The following is an 18,227-nucleotide window of genomic DNA, read 5'->3' as shown; positions in this document are numbered from 1 at the left end:
AACCACAAGCACTCGAGTCGGGGCTAGGCTCAAATACTATATATTTGTAGTCGAGGGACGTCGAAGGCTACTATCGGTCACCCAAATGTATAAAACCCGCCACTTAACTAAAAGGGTTCTACTAAACCTAACTTAGGAGAGTACTCCTTAGCCCGGTAATGGTAATCAACAAGTGGACAATCAAGTTATAATATATTTAAAATTTATATTTTAGCATGCAAATAAATTTCAGACATACAAAAAGAAGTCGTATCAATTTTGTAATAAAAAAAATATATATATTTTTATAAATATTGTATCTGTTTTTATCATATAGCTTTGAAAAGTATGATTGTCCACGAGTCAATCACGTCATCGGGCGTAGAACCGCCAACAACCTAAGAAGGTACAAGTCCCCCGTTAGTCATGTGTCGGTGAATGATATTGTCATCTAACAGTTTATCAGATCCCATGATTGAGTCCTGATGTCGTAAGATGGAATATCATTTTCATTCTACTCTATCTCCGGTGTGTCTTTGTCATCATCGCCCTAAACCCCAAAACAAAACCGACCTACTTGCGACCTTACTTGATGGTTTCATATATAGCAAAATGCTATTTATGAACACTTATGTGTCAGATATAAGCACAGAAAAACGAACCAAGAAGCAAGAAAAAAAAGAATAAAAATGGAAATGAGAGAGAGAGAAGGAATTGATCCACCCAAAAGATCGAAAAGATGAAGGGTGAAACAACCCTCAAAACTGTGACGAAAAGATCTGAAAAAGAGAGCCCAAGATCCTTGAATCAATCCAAGAAGGATATCATTTTCTCAACTTTTATAATTGGATCCAAGAAGATTATCCTCTCCAAATTTTGTTTCGAACAGGTCGAAACGGGCCCAAAACTAATGTGACATTTGTTCCCACGGCTTCGGCTTCACCACCTATATGTACTCACACACCCAAGCCTGAACTCAAGTGTGATATTTATGTCATCCAAATTTTAATGTCAAACTTCCAAACTCTTCTATGAATGACAATTTGACAAGTTTTCTTTTAAATTCTTTATGAATCCAATCTATATCATCTCATGTTTTCCAACACAAAGCTGTAGAGGCCTTCAAATTTAACAAATCAACCAAATCCACTAACGACAACTTTCAGAATTCCCAAAATCTTGGAGACACTAAAGCCATCCAATTCCAACTCCAGCCAAAATCTTTCCATATCATATAAGCACGAAATTATCCAAATAAAACCAAATAAGTGCTCAAGGCCAGGGGCAACAGAGAGGGATAGCCAAGAGAGAGGTCCAAGTGCAAAAATAAACCCACGGGTAGGGACAAGAAAGAGAGCAGCGCCCCAAAACAAGCTCACAGTCAGGAACCACAAAGAGAGCAGCCCAGCCCCAAAACAAGCTCACAGCTAGGAGTAGCAGAGAACGGCCAAACAGGACAAAAAGAAACCAGCTAGGATGTTGACGGGTAAAGGCGGCAGATCAAAATCACTAAACCAGCTTTTCAACAAAGGGGGAAGCAGGGAACAACCAAACAAAATAAAAGAGAACCATGTTAATGCTCTCGGGTAAGGGCAACAAGAGAGAACCACCACAACATTGTTATTATGCTCTTTTGATATACATAAGAGAGTGAATGGATAAACTCCCATAAACTATCTAGATTGAAACTATTTTATTGAACAAGACATGATAGTGAATTGATCCATTTATATCAAACATTCCCATATAGAAGTAGATACTGAAATAACAAATTTTGGGATGATAAACTTGATTATCATTAACAATCCCAGGAGGTACGTCATATGAAGAACTTTCAACCAAACCAAGCCCAACAAAGAAACAAGATAAGGAACCGCAACAGACACACTTGAGCCCAACAAGGTGAGACAAGAAAAAAAAGAATAAAACACAGTTTCAGTCCAACTAAACCCAGTAAAAGAGAGCCAACAGATAAGCCTTTGAGCCAAACCAATTCCTTTCGTTGTCTCAAATCCTCTCAAATCCAATTAAACCCAATATAAAGACTAAAGAAAAGAATAGGGTTTAAGCCAAAACCGGACCCACCAAATGGGAAAAACAGATCAGCATTTCTAGTATGAGTTCAACCCAAAAGAGCCAAAACCGAAACCAGCACAGAGGCAAACTGAGCCCAACACATGGGCCAAACTGAGCCTGACACATGGCCAACCCGAGCCCAGTATAGGGGCAACAGAAAGAAAAGAATTATGACAAATAAACTGAGCTCAGCAAAGGGAGCATACCAAACCAAATCTCATGCAAAACCGGTCCCCAAAACCTCAGGCCAAATGAGCCCAGCAAATTGGCAAAAATAGTACAAAACTTTCATCCAAAATCCAGCCTAGAAGGAGCTAAAACCGAGCCCACCAAATGGGTAAAACCAGCATATAATTTCCAGCTAATATTTAATCCAAAAGGAAGTCAAAACCGAGCCCACCAAGAAGGGCAAGGCAGGGAACCATAACAGACACACCTGGGCCCAACAAGGACAACAAAAATAGAATTCCAGCCAAGATCGCATCAAACAGATGGAATAAAATTAAACACAATTTTAGCTCAAATAAACCCATAAAAAGGGGCCAACGACAAATAAACCTCTGAGCCGAACTGAGCCCAGATTTCAGACCAAACCAAGTAATTAAATGGAAAAATAGAGAAATAACATTTTCAATCAAAATCCAACCCAGAAATAGTTGAAACCGTACCCAATACATGGGAAAATCAGAGAAGAATTTCCAAAAATAATCCATCTCCAAAGAGCTAAAACTGAACCCCAGAAATGGGCCAAAACAGATAAAAATATTTCCAGCAAGGATCCAACTCCAAAGAGCTAAAATCGAACCCATCCATATGGGGAAAAACAAATAAACATTTTCAGCTATAATCAACCTAAAAGAGCCAAAACCGAACTCATCCATATGGGGAAATCAGGACAGAATTTCCAGCTAACATTTAATCCAAAAGAAGCTAAATTCAAGCCCACCAAATGGGCCAAAACAGAGCTAACAAGAATCAGGTTCCACAAAATCTTAGAACCCAAAATTTGCATCCAACATATACTTCAAATAGGGACAGGTAACAGGAAACAGAGAAACACAAGTTGGTCCCTAAAACCAACATCCCAAAGCATCGAAATGAATTCCAGCATATATTTGAACAGGAGTAACAACAACAAGGAATTTCAGCATTACATTTCTAGCATATATTCCAAATAAGCAACTATCATCTCATGACAACAACTGGAATTTTCCAAAATTCTATCTATCATGCATTTTGAGCAGAAAAGAGAGAAAGTATCCATATTATGCTCTATTTTTTTTACTGTTTTTAGAAACTATCCATGCTTAGATCTCAAAAAAGGCCTAAACTTTACTTCCACATGCTTTAGGAGAGAAAAGAAACAATTTCAGGTGCAAATCCGAATGATGCAAATTAGAGGGAAGAAGAGAAATACTTCTTAATGCAGACTTAAAGCAAAACTTTAGAACAAATTTAAGAAAGATGCTTTCTATAGAAATTTTTCTCCCAACACCTTTGAGGAAGCAACGACCCACGAACACCCCAGCACACAAGAACCTAGCCGAGAAGGAAATTCACCAGAGCCTCTTCTCCTAAAGCCTCGAACAGCAACTAGTGAAAACCATAGCCTTCGTTTCTCTCAAAAAGTTTTCAACAACCCAGAAAAGTAGCCTAAGAAGCCATTTTATAGACGGAGATGAGAGGGGGGCATCCACCTACCACGATTTTGTGGTCGAATCAAACAACATGAAGGAATCGTCGCCATAAAGGAGGAGAAAGTAAACCTCGAGAAGAAGAAGGGTTGGCCAGCCGGGCTCCCACGATTCGAGAGTCGAAAGGTCGAGCGGCCACGCGAGGGAGAAGAAGATTCGAGAGAAGGAGGCGGCCACGTGGATTGTCCAAGGAAGCTAGGGCACGCAGAGAGAGCAAGTCGAACACCTGACCAAGCCGCGGGGGTCAAATGAAGGTGAAGTGAGCGGGAAAGGGGGTAAATAGGGTTTGGGATTAAAATTAATATTATAAGTAATAATATAAATATAACAGTATTTAATATTTCAAAAATAAGAATTTGATTTGTATATTTTTATTATTGCGTCACAACATAACAAAATGGATGTCTTTTTTAGGTAATTCTAACGTTTCGGACGCGTTGATGTGGTCCGTTTTTTTGTCGGATGTCGTTTTGACGAATTCATTGATTTGCGTGTAATTTTATGGTGTGTGGAATTATGACAATATGAGTGTCTTTCCTAGCTAAAATTGATGTCTCGAAAGCGTTGGCGCAGTCCATTTCGTTATTGGAGGTCATCTGGAGAAGTTCGCATTTTCATCCATTCTTTAAGCTCAATTCTAGTCCGATCTTGTGCAACTTAATGAATTTTGTGCATTTTATGTGTGTGCGTGATGATGAAGTCCTGAAGAGGTTTTCCTAGAGCTTGAGATACTATTGAGAACTTCTCTTTAAGTCTCCATATGATAGTCATTAACCACTCGACCATACGACGATAGTATTGAGATAATAATCAATGCGAGACATCACAAGAGAAATAGGAAGTGGCTGAAATTTTTAAGGAAATGGATTCTAATACTATTTTTCTAAGATAGTCAATAGGAACACCTAGAGCTAGATCCTAGGATCCTAAGAAAAAGAGTAATGACCTCAAAATGAGGTCAATAAGCTCATTGTGTTGCGCTTAGTCCGTCGTCCTTCGTAGTACTCGCAGCTCGTTGAAGAACGATTTTTGGGCACGAACGTTCGTTCTTGTGTTCGAGAAGAACTGAAGGGCTCGTCTGCTACCGCTCGACTGTTCCACCATTTCTGCTAGAACTGCTCTGCTCGCGTCCCGTTCGTTGGCGTCAGTCGATAAGCCGCGCCAATTGTTCCTGCAGTGCTTGTGTGAAGCACGCTAATGACCTCAGAGCTTTCCTACGCCGCCGCCCTCCCCGGTGATAACCCCGCCAAAACCTCTGATGCTATAGTGGTTCACAAACGCAACTCTTCTTTCCACCTCGCGGATAGTCTGATGTTCCCGCAGACGTACCATGACTATGTTACAGGACATGGAGATTGCAATCTCATAAAAAAAGTAGAGAAAAAGACGGACAAACCAACAATATTCTTCTCTAACGCTGAAATTTCAAATCGTGCAGAAAAATACAAATTTACACTAGTTGGAAAGTTCCAATTAGGTCGCCCTAAGATGAAGTTTATCAGGAAGACTTTTGAAGATTTCAAACTAGTTGGGGTTTGGCAGGTGAGTTTTTTCGACGGAAGACATGTTATGATACAGCTGAGCATAGAAGAAGATTACACAAGAATTTTCTCAAAGAAATTCATCACAATTGAATGAAATTGCACGAATGAACCCCTAATTTTGATCCCAGTCAAGAACCCCCAATTGCACCTATCTGGTTCTCCTTACCTGAACTCAAGCTTCAATTATTTGACCTAGCTATCTTATATACAATTGAGATTATCCTTGGAAAACCTTTGCAGGTGGAAATACCTACAGTTCACTTCTCAAGACCCCCTATTGCAAGAATTTTGATTGAAAGAGATATTACACTACCAGATGTTGAAGAAGTTTGACTTGGCTCTGCTCACAATGGCTATTGGCAAAAAATTATTATGGAACAAAAATCTTACTACTCCAAGCACTGCAAGATGTTTGCACACACGCAAGAGAAATATTTCATATTGCACCCACAGTTAAGAACCAATAGTCAAAAACAAAAACATGTTGTTAGTGCACCCCAAGTGCTTGAACGTACTCCCAACAAACTTGATGACAACCAACCTGAAGAGGGAATCACCACAAGATAGGAGTTGGTGTCTGCCACTGGGAATCTTTCTCCTGACTATACTATAAGGGATAATGTTCGAACCGAAAATCAGGATAGCCCCGCAGCTCCTATTCAGGAAGCATCAGGTGAAGAGGTGACAATGCACACTTCACATACACTAGATCCCATCGTTGTGGCAACGACTGCCTTTCCTTCTACTGTGATTTTAATATCTAATGAAGCCGAGGATCACATGAGTCAGTCTTCAGATGAAAAATAACAGGTTTACACTTCTCGGCGGAAGAAGAAGGTTGGGGGCACACTCCAACTTAGAAACTTAATGGATAATACTTTAGTTACTCCTGACAATGACACGACACTTCAAAGTTTGTTATTTGGCTTCACTCCTAAAACTAGAAGAAAGACAGGACTAAACTGGCTCGTTCCTAGCTATTTGTTTTCTACATGTTTTAAATTTTTTTGAGTCTATCTATATCTTTTTATCGGGGTATTACTGTATTTGGTATCGTATGGACCCTCTCATACAACATTTATGTGTCTTTTGTATTTAAATAAAATCAGCCCTTGAATTTTTCATAATGTGTATATATATATATATATATATATATATATTTTAGAAAGCAATGCTAATATATTAAATAGAAAGAAAGATATAGATACAATGTGTGAGAGGGCCCAAGCATGACGCTCTACCCACACAATAACAACAAATAGTTCCAAAACTAGAAAATATAGAAAAATACATGAGAGATGTAAAAGAAAAAGCCTAAAAGTGCTGAAGTATATAGTATCAGCTGGCTAGAAAGCGACCCAATTTGGCCTTGCCTCTGCCTCTAGTTCTAGAGAAGGAGCCAGCTAATAAATTGATAAGATGAGTGTCATGGCCAGTAGTAACCAATGTATCATCCAATAATTTCCCGAGCTCGAGTCGGCCTCCATTCTTCTTTCTCCTGGAATAGACCTGTCATTCCTCATCTGAAGATTGACTTAATAAAATTTTTAATCAAAAAGATAATAAAAGTAAAAATTAAGTTAAAGTGTATTAAAGTATATTAAGGACGAAAAAATTTTAAAAATCAAAAAATGTTTTTTTTTTATAAAAATATTCAATATAGGTGCATGAGATATTTTGATAAACTTTTTAATGAATATTTTTAACATACGATCGACTTATTGATCTTAATGTCGTTAATAATAGTAAAACTTTTTATTTTTACCATCACATTAATAAAATAAAAGTTGGACTTTAAAGAAAATGAGGTTTGGAAAATCACTACGACTTGATATTTCAATGTGTAAAAATTTTAAGGAGATTTTCTTGGCTTAATAAACTTTTTAATATTATTTTAAAAACTAAATAAATGCATGAGGAGTTTATGAAAAATATTTTGGTTCCAATTTTTAACAATAAAGGGAATGCAGAAGAGTGAGACATTATAGAGGGATTAAGATAATGTGTCAAACATTAAAACTATTGGAGAGAGAAATTGAACATAGAATAAGACGCGATAAAAAAATTTCTTAAAATCAGTTTGGATTTATGATGGGAAAATCTACCATGGAAGCTATACATTTATTGAGAGGTTGATGGAAAAGTGCAGCGATAGTAAAGAGTTTCTACATATGATTTTTTTTTTTATTTAGAAAAAACTTATGATAAGATCCCAAAAGAAGTAGTTTGGAGAGTTCTAGAAAGAAAGGTGTTGATATGACTTATATTCAAGTCATAAAAGACATGCAAGCTAGAGTTGTTACTTGTGCTTGAACATAAAGAGGAATGAGCAAGTATTTTTCAATTTCAGTTGGATTACAATAGAATTCAGCTTTAAGCCTATATTTTTTTGGTTTAGCTCTGGATGTTCTTATTAGACATTTATAGGAGGATGCACTTTGGTGTATGCTTTTCACAGATAATATTCTTCTTGTGGATAAGACTAGAGAAAGAGTAAAGAAAAAATTAAACAATACAAGTCAACTTTAGAGTTTAAAGGCTTTGTTTGAGTAAATCTAAAACTGTAATTTTAGTAGTAGTGGATCTAGTGGTGGGGTTATAAAAATGGGCGATCAAGTCATTAAAATGAGTGAACATTATAGATATCTTAGGTCTATTGTTCAAAGTGAAGGTGATATAGATAGAAATGTTCATAGAAGAATTCAATTTGGATAGTTAAAGTGGAGGAATGCATCGAGCCTATTGTGTGATAGAAAGGTACCGCTTAGACTTGAAGAAAAAAATTATAACATGTCAGTGAGACCTACAATGCTTTATGACAAAGAATATTGGCCCATGAAAGAGAAGCATAAAACCAAGTTAAATGTTGTAGAGATGAGAATGCTTTAGGTGGATGAGTAGCTTTATAATTAGAGACAAAATTCAAAACAAGTATATCCGTGAAAGAGTTAGTGTAGCTCTAGTGGCAGACAAGATTAGAGTCTTATTAAATGATTTGGTAACATTAATCATCGGCCATCTGACCCAATTAAGAGAGTAAATGTTTTAGATTTGACTTATGCTAAGAAAGATAGAAGTAGACCTAAAAAGACTTGGGCATGTTGTATAAAAAATAATCTTAATTTATTAGAATTAAATGAAAATATGACACTCAATGGGATATAATGGAGAAAAAAGATTCATGTAGCCGGCCTCGCTCAGTGAGATAAAGTTGTTGTCGTCGTCGTTGTTATTGGCATAATATGAGGACACAAAGCTGAAATGTCAATAATTTTCAAAATTTCACAGAAAGTAACTATGAAGCAAATAAGAACTGCATACCCTTTATCAAGGCAAAAAAGGCTGCCAACCAAGAGTGTAATGTAATATTTGGGTACTGAAGCAACAGTGGCATGAAGAGGAATATCACCGCCGGAAGATTGTGAAGTAAAAGTGCTGTCTTTCTCGAGTAAAAAATCTGGAGCATAGAAAGTTGCTAAGCTATGTAATTTAAACTTACACATTAACCCTCATTAAGCAATAGAATACAAGGAATTGTACCCCATATCATTCAGCTTAAATCACAGGTATGATGTAAGTACCATAAAGAGAGACAGGTAGTCAAAGTATACAGCACGATCATCACTGTTCTTTGTCGCAAAATCTTCCAGCTTTCTCTGTTTAGCATCGAGCAGCTTCGCAGAACTTGCAAATGCATCAAGCAAGCGGATTATATTCTCACCACGTGCTTGGATGCTTCCAGGTCTGGTGTAAAATAGTCAAATATTTTAATCGAAAAAAATGATAATAAATTCAGGATTAATCAACAAGATAAAAGAAAAATACACAGTTCAGCACATACAATAATCTTTCTATTGTATCATAAGATGTATGATAGTAATAACCGCCCAGGACAAAGATGATGTCAAGTCCTGGAATATTGCTATAATCTTCAGCAAGAATTCTGAAATCAGTATCTCCAGGTATTACACCAAACACATCCTTAAAAAGGAAAAAAAAAGGAAAAAAGCATACGAGGGATTAGATATTATGAACAAGAAGTAGATGGGTAGGGAAATGAATGGAGAAAGAGAACAAAGAAAAAAGGCTTTGTCAAGAAAATACTGACACAAGGAGTTTCAGTCATTTAATACAAGCTCGCGATTACATAAAAGCTCTTAACATGTAAACAAGGATTCTGCTCCTTCAATTATGTCCTAAAACTACGTTTTTTTCAATATCACACATAGTGCAAAAGTTATCATTATTTTTTTTTTAATCCCTCAACAGAAGCATCAAAACATGAAACAATCACTGCAGTTACACACAGCTAGCCTAATATCAACATTCAATTGATTTTAAGATGCCTAGGAATTCACAATAAAATCTACTCATGCTTTAATCAAGTAGCAGCATCCCACACCGGGCAAGATTTAATCAGAAGTGGCGATCAAGGATGCCAAGATTTTTTCCATCAGAGAAAATATTCATTATTCATGATTCCAATAATGTTTACCTTTTAGCAACAACTACAAAAGATTTGAATACCCAATTTAATAAGAAAAAATGCAAGAAAAGAGTAATAGTGTAAAAAGTATATGATCTGCACACAGGAAGAGAAATTAAAAGAGTCGATATAATCAAGTAAGAATTTTAAAATGCTAACAAGGATCTTTAATGACCCAGCAACCAGTGCAAAAATTTATGCTGAAAAAGGAATGCAGTGTACTGAAATGCAGTGAATTTGCAATATTTTGGAGTTGTTTGGTTTGGTGTAAAATAAATGTAGGAGTTAGTTTATAATTTTATGTTTGGTTTGAAAAAAATGGAATCTATGTAAAGCACCGACAACTGCAGAAGGCTGGCTACTATGGTGGTGACTAGCTGCAATTTGCAATTTCTTTGAAAATCTGCAATACAAAAATTTTGAATTATATGGTGAATTCCAAATTCACCATAATTTAACACTATTTCATTCACACTACACCACAAATTCAGTGAGCCAAACAGCCCCTTAATCAAAGAAAGTTAGTCTATCAACAAAATAAAAATAATAATTGCTCCATGTCCTTCAGGATAAAATTCATGAAATTGTAAAAAACTTCAGCTGATCAAGTAGGAAATTTTATTTGAAAACCTGCATGTTGAGACAATTTAGAAAGATTCAACAAGAGCGTTTAGTTGTGTTGAACACAAGGGAGTCTAGATTTAGAAAGAATAAAATGCTCATATCTTACAGACCACATAGATCTCTTTCAACATACAATAAAGATAAAACAAAGAGCAAAATTCTTGTAATTTCTGTCTAATAACTTGAAAAGCTTTTAAAAAAAGTGATTGTTGAAGAATGTATCAAGTAAATCATAAATATAATAAAAGGCTCAAACAAACTACTGCGTGCTCAAAATCATGTCATTAGATACAGAGATTTTAATCACATGTGCCCTAAATACAACAACAACAACAACAACATGCCTTTATCCCACTAAGTGGAGTCGGCTACATGAATCCTTTTTCACAATTGTATCGTATTGAGTGTCATATTTTTATTCAATTCTAATAGATTACGATCATTTTTTATACAATGTTCCCAAGTTTTTTTAGGTCAACATCTACCTTTCTTAACGTAAGTTGAATATAAAATATCTACTCTCATAACAGAATCATCAGATGATCAACGTTTAATGTAACCAAACCATCTAAAAAATGACTCTTCAGTAATCTTGTCTACAATGGATAGATTCGTTTTGCATTTTGTCTCTAAGTGTCAAATCACTCATCCTCCTAAACACTCTCATCTCAGCAACACTTAACTTTGTTTTGTGCTTCGCTTTTAAAGGCCAACATTCCGTGTCATAAAGCATTGCAGGTCTCACCTACGCGGTACCTTTCTATCACACAATATGCCTGATAAAAATTGTAGATAATTTCTAAGTTAAGGCAACTTTGTGAGAATTTGTTAAAAATGAATAAACAAAGAGGCCTAATAAGCTTTGATATCTCCTCTTCAGTAAAGAATAGTAGGTTTAAAGCATGCACAAGTGAGTGAGTAAGAGAGGAAATAACATAATAGAGGTGCGAAAAATGAGAGAAGGGAACCAGAAAACCTTAGCTCTTCTGTGAATAAGAAGAAGAAATTATCATACATCCAAAACAAGCAATAAAGGCGAGGCTCCCAATCTAACCTCAAGTGATAGGAAAAATATCAAGGTTGTCAGCATTGGAAGAACACAAAAAATGCATAACGACAGATAAGATTCATGTCATTAGTGCGAGCATTGGATGCTTGTATTTATGTGCCAATATGTTTATCCATCTAGATGAAATCATAGAAAATAAATATAACCCTCTAACTCCAAGTTATATTCTCTATACCACTCACAAATCAAATCTGTTTAGTTAATGTGATATCATGAATTCAAGACAAAGTTGTACAGAACTTTCACTTACATAATGGACACAATTACCGCACATCATAATTGGAGAGTAACCTAAATCAATGAAGCTCCCCACTACAAATCAAGTAGGAAGTGGAAGGCTCCAAATCACTGATGATAGACAATATTATCAGAAGAATATAACCAAAGGGCTCAACAACCACACATATTTAAATTGCACAAATTTTAAATTCCTAAAGAGTCAATTTTTTGATCGATCATAAAGTTTCAAGGTCATGTCAGAGGATTTTCAAAAGTCAAAATGCTTCAACAAACCAGGGTGAAAAAGTGTAAAGAAAAAGCTAGTAGAATAGCCGAAAGCTCAAGTGGGGTAGAGGTGGCTCCGCTTTTGAAAGTACAAATAGTTTCCTCACAAACACCAAAAAGTAGAATCACATAGGGCAAACCCCACTCAACACCCCTGATGGTCAAGCTGGACTTTCAAAGTACCTCCAACTAAACAAAACTCTCCAATATAACCGAAGAGACTTCAAGCAATTCAAGAAGTATATGATTAGACTGAAGATAACCACATAACAAAGCCTCAACTTCAATTCCATTCTTCACCCCAATGAAGGATCAGTCATAATAGAATAACTTAAGGGGTTCATCACCAAAATCAAGCTTTAGTCATAAAGATAAACACTTTGAGCCATGCTCCCCAATGATAGGTACAGTTATCACCAATCATAACCAAAAGAGATCATTGCTATAAAAGAGTTCGCTAAAGTTCCAAGACACTTCAAGCCAATCTATCTATCAAGCAAGGTCATATATCCCACTTATAATCCAACCCACAATACATGTTGTAATCGAACATTGGGGAAATAAAAATATAATGCCATGTATCTACATAGATATATATATATGAATAGATATATATATATTTTGAAAAAGTTCAAAAGCTAATATATTAAATATAAAGAAGGATACAGATAGATCGTGTGGGAGGGCCCAAGCATGGCACCTGCCCACACAATAATCACAAATGGTTCCAAAAAGAGAAAATACAGAAAAATACATGAGAGAAAGAAAAAACCAAAAAGTGTCAAAATACATAGTATCAAGTAGCTAGAGAGCGGCCCAATTTTGTTTTGCATCTGCCTCGAGTTCTAGGAAAAGAGTCGGCTAATAAATTGGAAAGATGAGTGTCATTGCCAGTAGTAACCAATGTATCAGCTAATAAGTTCCCGAGCTCAAGTCAGCCTCCATTCTTCTTCTTCCTCCTGGAATAGACCTATCATTCCTCTTCTGAAGATTGGCTTACCTGATGAGTGGAAAGGTCTAAAGTGTGTCAGACATATGTAAATTGTTGAACATTAGAAGCAACTACTTGTTGTACCAGTTGATCTTTTTTCTGAATCAGAAGAGCACTCTCATGTGTCTTGACATATAAGTGAGTCTTCTTCAATAACAGTGAGTGGTATAAACACGTTTGGATCTGTACTTGTAGTATGGTGTTATTCATCAGGAACAGTGGTGTTGGAAAGAGGATCGAGTTGCAGCTTCTCAGCAGGGATGGTAGATGATTGAACTTTAGGGATATTCGGCCTTAGAGAGGGATGCATATATATATATATATATATATATATATTGAAAGCCCAAAGAGGCTAATATAAGTAGAAATAAAGATACAGATACAAAATGTGGGAGGGCCCGAACATGGCTCCCTGCCCACAAAAAAAATCATAAATGGTTTCAAAACTAGAAAAAATAGAAAAATACATTAGATAAATAAAAAATCTAACAGTGTCAAAATACATAGTATCAGGTGGCTAGAGAGCAACCCAATTTGGTCTTGCCTCTGTCTCTAGTTCTAGGAAAGGAGCAAGCTAGCAAGCTGGAAGATGATTGTCATTGCCAGAAGTAACCAATGTATCATCCAATGTGTTCCCGAGCTGGAGTCTGCCTCCATTCTTCTTCTTCCTCCTGGAATAGACCTGTCATTCCTCTTCCGAAGAATCGGTTTGATGGGGTGGTAGAGCTGAAGCAGAAGGAATATGAACTATAGCACTCACAATAGGTTCTAGCATATGTGAAGTATGAGTTGCCTCTACACCGGATACTTCCTGAAGAAGTGGAGCTATGAGGCTCTCCTGATTATCAGTCTGACACTTTCATTTGTAGGTAATAGTCCATCAGTATTGTTTTCTATGGGGTTTGAAGAAGTCAACATCACATCCCTGGCAGTAACAATAACAACAGTGTCATGAGGGGGGTCCTCAGGGGCAACAGACACCACCTGTCTGGTAGTATCCTCCCCAGGTGGAACTAAAATGTCTAGAGCAGTGGTGTTAGACTCATCCTTATTCACTTCAACCTTAGTTTTCAAATTAGGATGAACTTATAACATTTATCAAGGATATGACCAAAACATCTTACAGTGGGTAGAATATGGGGGTCTGTGTTCCAAGACGATTTGTTACCAATATCCATTGTGGGTTGTGCCCTACCAGACTTCAGTAACATCCAGTAATATCTTATAAAACATTGTGTAATATGTATATATATGATGGAGCTCATTTGCAAAGAATTTGAACTTATGCACCTTGTTGGAGAATGAAAAAACGAGTTATTAGATGGGAGACACATTCTTATTCAAATTAGCAATGAAGAAGATTACATGCGCTTATTTGCTAGAAGGATAATATGGATTGATAACAGAGCAAAGAATATTCTGAAATGGTCTGTGGAATTTGACCCACAGACGGAACCGCCAATCATTCCGGTTTGGATTCGTCTCACTGGTCTGAAATTTCATTATTTTTCTCAAAAAGTATTCTGCTATATTGCCTCAGCTTATGAGAAGCCACTCAAGACGGATATTCCTACTTTAATCTGTCCCGTCCTTCTGAAGTCATAGTACTTGTTGAAAGAGACATCACTTCACCTGCTTCTAAGGAAATCTGGTTGGGCACACACATCATGGATATTGGCAGAAGGTAAAAATTGAATTTTTTTCGTCGTATTGCTCGAACTGTTGTATGTTCGGACACTCCAGTTCTCAATGTCACCATCTACACCCCCACCTCAAACTAGAAGAGCATACTGCTCCGCTAGAGGCTGTGATTTCATCTCCTTCTGATCAGGCAGACAATATAACAACTATTCAATCCCCAGTTGTAGCTCCCTTGTCTTTGGAACCTCCTATCGTTGGGGAGAGGGAGTTTCTTCAGATGTCTCCTGACCTATAACTTATCACTGATAATACAGGTAGAAATACTTCTACTGCTTCACAATCGTCTCATCAAGTTCAGAAAGATGTTAATATTACTCAGGTTCATGGGGATCAAGACGTGCAACGACCTACACCTATCCGACCACCTTTGGAATCTACTGTTCAGATGAGTCAATCATCGGATGAGGAATGACAGGTCTACATATCTAGGAGGAAGAAGAAGAATGAAGATTTACTTGAGCGATGGATGATACTTTGATTGCTACGGGCAATGGGACACACCTTACCAATTTGTTAGCCGGCTCACCTCCGAGAAATAGAGGCAGAAGAACTAAAGTAGGACGTCCCTAGCACTTTTGTGCCCTTTTGTGGCTTTCTAGTTCTTTACGTTTTTGTATCTTTACTTTATCTGAGTTTTTGTGTGTTGTACTGTATGAGTTGGGTTTTCTTTGAGGTCCTTTCATACAACATTTCTGTATCTTTTTCGTATTAATATATTTACCCTCGGGCTTTTTCTTAATATATATATATATATATATATATATATATATGTATGTATGCATGTATGCATAATCCTTCGTAAGCGAAAATACAATGTCGACAAAATCCATAAGCTAATAATATTTTGAATTCAATGTAAATAATTGTCGACAAAGTTCAAAGCACTGAGATCCCATATAAAACTAAAAATAATTATACCTAGAAAAGTTGTGATGGCATAAACATGGTAAATCATAATTGGAGAGGTTCACAAACAATTTATGCTTCCAATAATGGATCAAAAAAAATACCTCAAGTTATAACTCGATGGTGAGTTCAATAATTAAAAAAATTATAAATGAGGGATTGATCGGAAAATTTAGCCCCCAAATTCAAAGCAAAAAAAAAAAAGAAAAAACAATCACTTTTTCTTGATTATTGACACAAATCAAACATATCAAAACCACAATAATTTCATATAAGTATATCTCCAACATATACACATTCTTTATGAGGACGGTTTACCATAGATGACAAATTTTATTTTTAACAAAACTCATAAAATACTAATGTCATCTCAAAAATTTTAATTGGAAGGTACTAAAAATCCCATGCTAATTAGGACATGGTTAGTTCCTTTTCATGATTATGGACTCCATTACATTATGATTATGGCATAAGCTTGAAAGCTCCTCATGGCTGAGCTTATGAGTTGTAAGCCAAAAGATACAGCCGATAAGGCATGAAACACCATACTAGTCAGGCCAACTTTAAATCAGCACCATCAACAAGCTTTCACTCCAGATCTATGAGGACATAATCATTGAAACAGCCTATGATTACCAATAAGGATCTCTCAATTAGATTGAATTAATTACCTCAGTTTAATAAATAAACTAGAATCCAAAACAATTTCGGATGCTAAAACCATTGAGTCCAAATTGGGTTTGCCATGAGTTTGTTGTCATGAACCTACCATTTGCTCTAAAAACAATAATAATATTATGTTCTCTGATACAAATTGTTGCTATTAAGGCAAAATATTATAGTCTATATGCTAACCTTTAATCAATACAACTATCTCGTGGCAAGATGGGTAATTAATCTTAGGGATTTGCAAAATGGAAAACTTTGAATAAAGTCATAAAATTTAAGTAAGCGAAATCTCTAAGTAGTGTCTTATATGATATACAATGTCTTTTAATATATCAACTTGGAATCACTCTAACAAGAAACAAAGTCGAGGGAGGATATTTAGATACAACATATTTCTAATGCCGTTAGAGATGATTTAATTTTCATTTTTTGGCCATTTGCATAGCCAATTTATCTTAACACTTTAATGACACAAAATTCTAAGTACTTTGTTAGGAATGATTTTGCTTTTCATTTATGGCCAATCAAATAGACTCTTTATTTAGCACTTTATGTGAGTGCATATTTTTTATAGCACTATAGACTATTTCGTGGAAAATCTAATCAATCAGTTTTGAAGCTTGACACATGGGTACTCAAATAAGAGATTCACTATATAAAGATATTGGGTAAGACTGACACAAAATAAATAAAAAATCCTTTGGTCAAATTCCATGCTCATCAACATATTGAAAAATATTAAGAATCAAATCCAAAGGAGAGGAGAGCAAGCTAGTTTAGCCTCGTAAGTATTCTTACGTAACCTTAAGCATGTATTAGTCCAAGGAAACAATCTAAGGTTTAAGTGCATAATCTAAGAGACTTAAAGGACAGCGACTTTAAGGAAAATGTAATCATCTACAAGATCAAGTATATACCAAGTAGCTAAATCTCAAAATTTATAAATGGCTCATGTAGTAGACATTTGCTCCATCCCGAAAGTCAGTCCTCTGTAAGGCATCAAGACCAAGAATAATCAGTTCAGTCCCTACTACCTAGAAACAAAGACACAACTGAAGAGAAATAGAAGTGGCAAGAGGCATTGCAACTAAGTCATCATGCTAAAATGCAACAAAGAGATTAGGCAAGGAGCATTGCAACCTAGTCACCATAGCAGAGCCATCTATTATGATGCTACTCCAATCAATGAGATAGTTAAAGCAGTAGTGGCTTTTATGAATGTTGAAAAGTGAGTATATGACAACTTAACCAAAATATTTGCAAGGCTTAAAGGAATATTTTGAAAGAGGCTCTCTGGCGCATCTAGCAGAGTGGCCAACACCGACCTCACGTGTAAAAGCGACAAAAGAAAAAAAAAGAAAAAAAAAAGAAAAATCAGAAAGGAAAGAGAGAAAGAAGAAAAGAAATGTAAAAACATGAGGTCCAAAAACTAGAGAAATCTAAGCATGTAAAGTGAATAGCTTGGAGAAAAACTAGCCATTTAACTTATACTAAATTAAATGACTACAAAACATCATACCTAACATGGTCTACAATACTCTTTCAAGACCAAATATTTGATCCATTTAAAGCAGGTCCTTCTACAAAAGGGGAAAACTAAAAAGGGTGTAAAATCAATGAAATGGCACACCACCTACACCTACAACACTACTAAAGGCATGCATAAACTTGTTACAGCCAACCTACCTTTAACATTCTATGGCGGTGTCAAACATAGCGCCCACATACTCCAAGTAAAATAACAAACAAGAAAGTAGTATCTCTATCCTTATTTTCTTGTTAAAAAAAAATCTTTGATGTGCTCCCTTAAAATTTTAAGAAATACTTGACCTCTATGCAAATATAGGTGTAGGTAGATATATTGAACCATGTAAACTCAAATCTTGTGGTTATAATCTTTGTTGTATTCATTATTTATTATTATTCGATTTTGATCAAAAAATTTTCACTATTCCACCAAACTGACATCAAAGCCAATTAAGCT

General features: G+C 35.9%; 1 protein-coding gene across 2 annotated transcripts in view; it reads right to left on the bottom strand.

Annotated features, from left to right (window-relative positions):
- The window catches only part of LOC110024828 (endoplasmic reticulum metallopeptidase 1), a 71,000-nt gene that overhangs the window by 29,510 nt on the left and 23,263 nt on the right, over nucleotides 1-18,227 (bottom strand). For both annotated transcript variants that reach the window (XM_020724998.1, XM_020724999.1), the window contains exons 8-10: nucleotides 9,135-9,274; nucleotides 8,875-9,037; nucleotides 8,615-8,750 (exon numbers count right to left, since the gene is read on the bottom strand). In XM_020724998.1, the coding sequence (XP_020580657.1) occupies nucleotides 8,615-8,750; nucleotides 8,875-9,037; nucleotides 9,135-9,274 (439 nt within the window). The remainder of the gene's footprint in view (nucleotides 1-8,614; nucleotides 8,751-8,874; nucleotides 9,038-9,134; nucleotides 9,275-18,227) is intronic.

Source organism: Phalaenopsis equestris, unplaced genomic scaffold, assembly GCF_001263595.1.
Source record: "Phalaenopsis equestris unplaced genomic scaffold, ASM126359v1 Scaffold000276, whole genome shotgun sequence".
In the NCBI taxonomy this organism is placed as follows: domain Eukaryota; kingdom Viridiplantae; phylum Streptophyta; class Magnoliopsida; order Asparagales; family Orchidaceae; genus Phalaenopsis; species Phalaenopsis equestris.
Note: the sequence above shows the minus strand (reverse complement) of the source record. Positions and strands in the feature narration are given on the sequence as shown.